This window comes from Salvelinus alpinus, chromosome 12 (genome assembly GCF_045679555.1).
Source record: "Salvelinus alpinus chromosome 12, SLU_Salpinus.1, whole genome shotgun sequence".
In the NCBI taxonomy this organism is placed as follows: Eukaryota; Metazoa; Chordata; class Actinopteri; order Salmoniformes; family Salmonidae; genus Salvelinus; species Salvelinus alpinus.
Window position 1 is genome coordinate 36,062,602 of NC_092097.1, and position 8,984 is coordinate 36,071,585.

The 8,984-nt window shown below is 38.0% G+C and overlaps 1 protein-coding gene across 13 annotated transcripts in view; it reads left to right on the forward strand.

Moving 5' to 3' along the window:
- Positions 1–8,732, forward strand: part of LOC139536002 (CUGBP Elav-like family member 4) — a 131,985-nt gene extending 123,253 nt beyond the window's left edge. For all 13 annotated transcript variants that reach the window (XM_071336052.1, XM_071336058.1, XM_071336054.1 and 10 more), the window contains 2 exons: positions 66–253; positions 2,070–8,732. In XM_071336052.1, the coding sequence (XP_071192153.1) occupies positions 66–193 (128 nt within the window). In that variant the 3' untranslated portion in view covers positions 194–253; positions 2,070–8,732. The remainder of the gene's footprint in view (positions 1–65; positions 254–2,069) is intronic.
- The last annotated feature ends 252 nt before the right edge of the window (positions 8,733–8,984 follow it).

Here is an 8,984-nt window from a genome sequence, read left to right on the forward strand (position 1 = left end):
TGTCACGCTATATATATTTCCATCTTCTGGTCTCTCCATCTCTCTTTCTGCGACCCATCCCCCAGGATTTGTGAGCTTCGACAACCCAGGTAGTGCCCAGGCTGCCATCCAGTCAATGAATGGCTTTCAGATCGGCATGAAGAGACTCAAGGTGCAGCTCAAGAGGCCGAAGGACGCCAACCGCCCCTACTAGCCACTCCTAGCCACCCCTGCCCTGGGGGATAAGGCAGATGCTGCACACAGGGAAACACAGGTGAGAGCAGTCACCCGCAATTAGACCCCCTAAATTATATAATACAGTGCCTTCAGAAAGTATTCACACCCCTTGACTTTTTACAAGTTTTGTGTTACAGCCTGAATTTAAAATAGATTACATTGAGATTGTGTGTCACTGGCCTATACACAATACCCCATAATGTCAAAGTGGAATTGTGTTTTCAAAATTATATATTTTTTATTCAAATGAAAATCTGAAATGTCTTGAGTCAATAAGTATTCAACCCCTTTGTTATGTCAAGCCTAAATGAGTTCAATAATACAAATGTGCTTAACAAGTCACATAATAAGTTGCAAGGACTCACACTGTATGCAATAATAGTATTTAACATGATTTATGAATGACTACCTCATCTCTGTACCCTACACATACAATTATCTGTAAGGTCCCTCAGTCGAGCAGTGAATTTCAAACACAGATTCAACCTCAAAGACCAGGGAGGTTTTCCTCCCAAAGGTCAGCTATTGGTAGATGGGTAAAAATAAAAAAGTAGACATTTAATATCCCTTTGAGCAAGGTGAAGATATTAATCATGCTTTGGATGGTGTATCAATACATCCAGTCACTACAAAGATACCAGGTGTCTTTACTAACTCAGTTGCCGGAGAGGAAGGACACTGCTCAGGGATTTCACCATGAGGCCAATGGTGATTTTAAAACAGTTCGAGTTTGTCTGTGATATAAAACTTAGGATTGAGCAACAACATTGCAGTTACTTCACAATACTAACCTAATTGACAGAGTGAAAAGAAGGTAGCCTGTGCAGAATAAAATAATTCCAAAACACGCATCCTGTTTGCAATAAGGCACTCGAGTAAAACTGCAAAAAAGGTGGCAAAGAAATTACCTTTATCTCCTGAATACAAAGCATTATGTTTGGGGCAAATCCAAAACAACACATTACTGAGTACCACTCCATATTTTCAAGCATAGTGGTGGCTGCATCATGTTATGGGTATGCTTGCAATCATTAAGGACTGGGGAGTTTTTCAGGATAAAAAATAAACAGAATGGAGCTAAGCACAGGCAAAATCCTAGAGGAAAACCTGGTTCAGTCTGCTTTTCAACAGACACTGGGAGACAAATTCACCTTTCAGCAGGACAATAACCTAAAACACATGGCCAAATATACATTGCAGTTGCTTACCAAGATGACATTGAATGTTCCTGAGTGGCCTAGTTACAGTTTTAACTTAAAATCGTCTTGAAAATCTATGGCAAAACTTGAAAATAAAAAAGATCAACAACCAAATTAATAGAGAGGAATAAGTCAAGGGTATGAATACTTTCTGAAGGCATAGAATATTTAACATATGTATATTTAAATTAATTAGCATATACAGTATATAATATTTGTTGATATATAGTACATTTTAATTTATTTAATTACATATATACAGTTCAAACAAATTAGAATATATTTTATTTGACTGTGAAAATATGTTTTGCTGGGGCAAATCAAATCAAATTGTATTAGTCGCATGCGCCGAATACAACAGGTGTAGACCTTACAGTGAAATGCTTACTTACCCCCTAGCCCCTAACCAACAATGCAGTTTTTTTTTAAACAAAAAAATACAGATAAGAATAAGAAATAAAAGTAACAAGTAATTAAAGGGCAGCAGTAAAATAACAATAGCGAGACTATATACAGGGGGGTACCGGTAAAGATTCAATGTGCGGGGGCACCGGTTAGTTGAGGTAATATGTGGGTAGAGTTATTAAAGTGACTATGCATAGATCTGATTTTACTGTTAGCAATGAGTAAAGGACCGTATTCTCAATTTTCCAGGTTTTTGTTGAGCTGGAACATATGTTGATTACATGAACAACACCATTGAACTGAAGGATCACCGGGACACAGGTATTCTTTGAGGCTGGTATGAAACTGGATCAGATACTGGGCTGAACATGAACAAATAGATGACCAAGTAACAGAAAATTCTGTTGGATGTACCTTTTGGACCTCAGAAAACTCCTGCAAGCCTGGGTAGCTCCAGGGCGCCGACTGTCTTTATCGCCTCCCCTCCTCTCTCTCTCTATCTAACCACACCTGAACGATAGCTACCTTACAGGACCACAAGTGAGGTATTATTTAAATAAAAAAAACACGGAACAGAGATGGAGGAAACATGGATGATAAGAGTTCCAAGAATTAAACAAACTTTGAAAAATACTTTATGGGGGAATGCCATAGGATATCTCTATGTAAATGTGTTTGGGTATGGGGAAACAACTTTTTAAAGAACAATTTTACAGGACGAGAAACAAACGAAAGAATATGTTTCTCGGAAGAAAGAGAACTTTGTAGGGAAAGCGATATTTCATCTTTAGCTTGGAGTGCCTGTCTGTTTCCAGGGGACACCGTTGGCAAGGAGAGCCAGAGCAACGGTCTCCAGGGAGTCTTACCTGTCATTCCTTAGTTGTTTTAGGGACCAAAAGACCAAACGTTTTTATTGCTGAGGACTTGCAGCTCTATTAATATACTCAGACCACTGCATCTCTTTTCAATCGCTGTTAACCGATTAAAGAGTTGCATTTAAAAGGTGTACAGAGTGTATACACACACACACACACACACACACACACACACACACACACACACACACACACACACACACACACACACACACACACACACACACACACACACACACACACACACACACACACACACACACACACACACACACACACACACACACGTATACCTACATATATATTGCTGATATGCTTTTTGAATACGGCCAAAACTATTTCCGATGACCGATGGGGTCGCTCACTTCACTAGTTTACAATTAACTATTCAAAATGTTAATTTTTCCCCCTTCTCATTTTCTCTTGGGGGATGACATGGAGAGTGCATGGGAAGGTTTGTTCCATATTGCAGCCTTACCTTTTCTAACATGAAATCCTAACCTCATAGTTAAAACAACATAATGTTTTGAAATATATGAACTTGTTTATATTTGCAGTACATATACACTACCAGTCAAATGTTTGGACACCTACTCATTATATGTTTTTTCTTTATTCTTACTATTTTCTACATTGTAGAATAACAGTGAAGACATCAAAACTATGAAATAACACATATGGAATCAAGTAGTAACCAAAAAAGTGTAAAACAAATCAAATATATGTTAAATTTGAGATTCTTCAAAGTAGCCACCCTTTGCCTTGATGACAGCTTTGCACACTCTTGGCATTCTCTCAACCAGCTTCATGAGGTAGTCACCTGAAATATATTTCAATTAACTGGTGTGCCTTGTTAAAAGTTCATTTGTGGAATTTCATTCCTTCTTAATGCGTTTGAGCCAATCAGTTGTGTTGTGACAAGGTAGGGGTGGTATACAGAAGATAGCCCTATTTGGTAAAAGACCAAGTCCATATTATGGCAAGAACAGCTCAAATAAGCAAAGAGAAACGAAAGTCCATCATTACTTTAAGACATGAAGGTCAGTCAATCCAGGAAATGTCAAGAACTTTGAAACTTTCTTCAAGTGCAGAAGCAAAAACCATCACGCGCTATGATGAAACTGTCTCTCATGAGGACAGCCACAGGAAAGTGAGGATAAGTTCATTAGAGTTAATTGCACCTCAGATTGCAGCCCAAAAAATGCTTCACATAGTTCAAGTAACAGACACATCTCAACATCAGCTGTTCAGAGGAGAGTGCGTGAATCAGACCTTCATAGTCAAATTGCTGCAAAGAAACCACTACTAAGGACACAAATAAGAAGAAGAGACTTGCTTGGGCCAAGAAACACGAGCAATGGACATTAGACCGGTGGAAATCTGTCCTTTGATCTGATTTTTGGTCCCAACCGCCATGTCTTTGTGAGACACAGAGTAGTTGAACGGATGATCTCTGCATGTGTGGTTCCCACCGTGAAGCATGGAGGAGGTGTGATGGTTTGGGGGTGCTTTGCTGGTGACACTGTCCGGAATTTATTTTGAATTCAAGGCACACTTAACCAGCATGGCTACAGCATTCTGCAGCGATATGCCATCCCATCTGGTTTTCGCTTAGTGGGACTATCATTTGTTTTTCAACAGGACAATGACCGAAAACACACCTCCAGGCTGTGTAAGGGCTATTTGACCAAGAAGGAGAATGGAGTGCTGCATCAGATGATCTGGCCTCCACAATCACCCGACCTCAACCCAATTGAGTGAACAGTGAAAGAAAATTAGACAAGTGCTCAGCATATGTGGGAACTCATTCAAGACAGTTGGAAAAGCATTCCTCATGGAGCTCGTTGAGAGAATGCCAAGAGTGTGCAAAGCTGTCATCAAGGAAAAGGGTGGCTACTTTGAAGAATCTAAAATCTAAAATATATTTTGATTTGTTTAACACTTTTTTGGTTACTACAGGTGTGTCCAAACTTTTGACTGGTACTGTATATGTATAACACGGATTAAAGCTAATGTATTCATATATATATATACACATATATACAGTATATATGGATAAAGATATTAATCAAAATAATATATGTATTTATATGCACATATTTTATGTATGTGTGTCTGTATATAGAACGGCTATTGACTATGTTGAGCTGTCATTTTTTTGTAGATTTTAGCTGGAGTTTGAAACACTGCTCTGCTTAGGAAGAGGAGCAAATCTGGCAGCTCCCAAAACTGCAGTCATTCCTCTCTCTGATAAACTATATATGCTGATACACACGTATTCCTAAATATATGTGTGAAGCACAGGAGGATGGTGGCACCTTAATTGGGGAGGATGAGCTCGTGGTAATGGCTGGAGCGGAATCAGTGGAATGGTATCAAACACATGGTTTATCAAACACATGGTTTCCATGCCATTTCATTCCTCCGTTCCAGCCATTATTATGAGCTGTCCTCCCCTCAGCAGCCTCCACTTGATGTGAAGATTCACATATTTAGGTGAACATACTATTTGAAAATGCAAAAAAGCCACTTCTCAGTAGCAGGCTCAAAGAGAAATCAGGCTAAATTAATATTAGAGGTAAAGGACAAACATCTTCGACTCGATTCCAAACCTATCTTTTTAACTTCACAGTACACTACACAAACTTAACATGTACAAACTAAGTGTGCTCTTTGAAACATGAACCAAAATAAATGAATACCATGACCTTTTCGCTCTCTTAATTGCATTCAGTAAGTAAGTGCATATAGCGTATGGGCTGTCACCACAGGTGTGCCTTGTCACCTGCAGAATCTGCCATCAAGCACTGTGCTCTCAACCTAGTTTTCCAGAAATCGCGGTTGGAGGATTCCTGGAATAAGTAGGGAATAAGCAGGACATCAGAATCCTCCAAACAGGATTTCTGGAAAACCAGGGAATTTATTGAACGTTCCAGGAATTTTGCAACCCTACTCATAACACTACTGTAAGCAGCCAACGCATTACGATGATGTCAATACTGCAGTCGCATCAGTCATGTCATTTCACATCTCCATAGAGAGCTTTAGCAGTAAAGCATGTCAAAGCTAACAAATCATTCAGATGTTAAGACCATCAATGTCCTCTCAAACATCCATAAAGTACCATGAACTACTTGGACTAGCATTAAGTACTCGGACAATCACAGACTAATTGTGATGTTTATTGTCATTACACTTTCTATCAAAGTGGGCATTATGTACTCTCCGCGAGAACACGTACTAACTAAAGGGAGTGCTTGGAAATGCTGTGCAAGTATAAGAAACCTTGAGGCTGGGTTCCATTAGGTTTGGTCTAAATTAAATTGATGATAACAGAGGTTAAAATGCCTGTCATTGTGAATTGTATGGTTATAACTTATTGGTGAAGTTTCATGATGTTAAAACAAATTGCAGACCTAGAGAAGTGTTTTTTCTACTGTACACAAAGAAACCAGGAAGTGTTTTTTTAATGTAAACAGCCAGCACCAATTCAGCCATTGTTGTATGGAGCTCTGTAACTGTTTCTCGCCACACCATTCCAGTGCCTGCGTCTAACCTTTCCTAAGACAAGGATGTAGTGGTAAATAAAAGGTGGGTAAACACTGAATGCCGGTCGAGACCGCCAGGCAGATCCCAACGCCAATACTAACAGTGTTAATTTAGCGCACTAGGTGCATAACTGCTAAACATCATATCAAAACTGTTTTTACCTGCAACTAGCCTCTACTACATCCCTGCAACAAGGTCCATCTCACTCTGTCCCCCCCGATGCAAACAGGCCTAAAACTCTCCTTGACACATCCATATTTCTTTGGGTTTGTCAAGTCCAGTGTTTCCAAAACACCTCTCCTCATTATTTATCAACGGTCAACCCTATCTTGAGCTCTTGAGATGTTCCCATTGGCATCAATCAATTTATGATTTACTTGAAATTCAAAGTTTTATGAGTATCTCAAGTTAGGATTTGAATCCTAAGTCACTTCAATACCAGCTTTTACTCAGCTCACTCTCTCCCTCCTTTCATGTACACTTTCCCCTTGAAATTCATCCCTTACTCACCATTTTGTTCTGTTTTGTCTTATTTCCCTGCTTGCTCCCCTCTCTCTGCTTAGTTTCAACCGAATTCCAAGACCTGAGAGTACTGGATAGGTGTCAGCAATATCATGGAAACTCCCTTAGCCTTTCAAGTAGGCTATAGAGCTATTAGTGCGTTTCTTAGACCTATCCCAATGTTTTCTAATCGAGCGAATGAAGGCAGAGGAATGACTGGAATTGAGCACCTCTTTCACAAGCTCTAACTTTCAGCTGCAACTGTTTACATATAAATTGAGAGAACAGTGGTTAAAAAACAATGAGAAACAAACAGAAGTTTGAATATAAATATCTATAAATATATACATAAACCGATGAATATACTGTAAATGTTTTTGTTGCTCTGTTTTCCTCTGTACATAGGTTTGCATATTTTATAGGACTTTTACTTCTATCTACAAGGACTGAATAAAAATTCTACTTTAAATACTTTAAAAAGATGAACGAAAACCTACAAGAAATTAAACCAGGTTTTTAAAAAGAGTCCATAGGGATATGGTACAACTGTAGGACCTGACCTAGGCATTTAACCAGAAAAGTCAGGGAGAGCATTGAACTCAATTAGAGCATAGACATGCATTGACCTTTTTATACAAGTATTTTGGGGTGTCTTTAATTTATTTATTTACGTATTTATTACTTCTGTTTACAAACGATACGATACGCATGATTTCATGGCATTATTTTTTTTATGAGTTGGTATGTGACCAAATAGTTTTTTATATTCACGTATAGGCCTACATTGTGGTACATTGTTGACTACTGTTATTGTCTACAGGATCACGACTCCAACAGTTAACTGAGAAATAGAGATTATGCTCATATTTGACAATTGTTTTGTTAAGTAATCTGAGGTTTTTCTGCTGTTCTTTTTCCATTTGTGATGCTGTTTTATTCAATATCAGAGCTCTACTGTTCTACTTCATCATACCACACATTAGCCAAATGTATTTAAATGTATCTCAACTGTTCAATCTTTCTAGATGATTAATGCTTATAAGTCCATTCAAATTGCGGTATATTTGTAAATGTTCACATTCAAATTGAGAATTCAGCTAAATGTGGCAGCCTATAGGTTGCAATGACAATAACATGACAATTTACTGTTTCAAAATGTAAATAAATACAATTAAACCTTTCCAGAAAAACATCAAAACCTTGTTAGCTGTGAATGTGTTGAACAATTTGAATGGACCTTTGCTGTTTTATCATTCCGTTTCAACACTGCTCTGTTGTCTAAGCTCTTGTAACACTTCAAAATATGGGATAAACATTATGCTATTACATAGCCTATAAGGACAAGTAGTAAACTAAGGTTGCTAAAATTGGATGTCTATCCATGACAGAGGAATTGCCTCTCGTTGCTGCTTATTTGAAACCGTAATTAGCTGATTAGTGCCAATTAGTAATTATAATAACAGGTAAAATAAGGGTTGAATAAAAAATACAATTAAAATAATTATAAATCCCACATACAATGTGTCCCTTATTTTGAGGTGTTAGGAGTTCTGTATTAATCATGTTATATTTCTTTTTAATGTCTTATAGAGCTCTGGTGTTGTGCAAGTGTTCAGTTCTATCCAGGGTAAAACACCCATCAAAAACTGCACTATTTCATCAAATATTGTTACTAAATTTCTGATCATTTAGTCTACCTTCAATGCTGTTATTAAGTGTTTATTCCTACAAGCTAGTGTTCTTAGGAGAATAACATTGACTTCTTCAATGGATTCAAAACTATTCTGAAGACAATTTCAGCACATGAAGGGGATGGGGAATTGAATGTTACGTGTTGAGCTTTGCCATGTCTGATGAGGTAGGCTTCTCATTGATTAATGCGCTTTAGGCTCCCGCCCTCATCTCTTCTCTGGTCCCTGGACTCTTTTGTAATTTTAATGAATGATGCGTCTCAGCTTAGCTCAATAATAAAGCACAGTCTAGAATACACCTGTCTTGACTCAAACTTACTGCATATTCTAAAAGGGCCTTGAACAGGGTCATATTCATTAGGCACCAAACGTAAGACTTTTAAAAAATAAAAATGTTTTGCTACAGTTTGCCCTAATGAATATGACCCAGTTCTAGTAATACTTCAGTTTCCTAATGTGTCCATCTCTGAGATAATGTGACCAAGGTGGTCAGTGGAACACACAGAAGTTTTACAAACATTTGACCATTTATGTTGAAGTTATAAGAA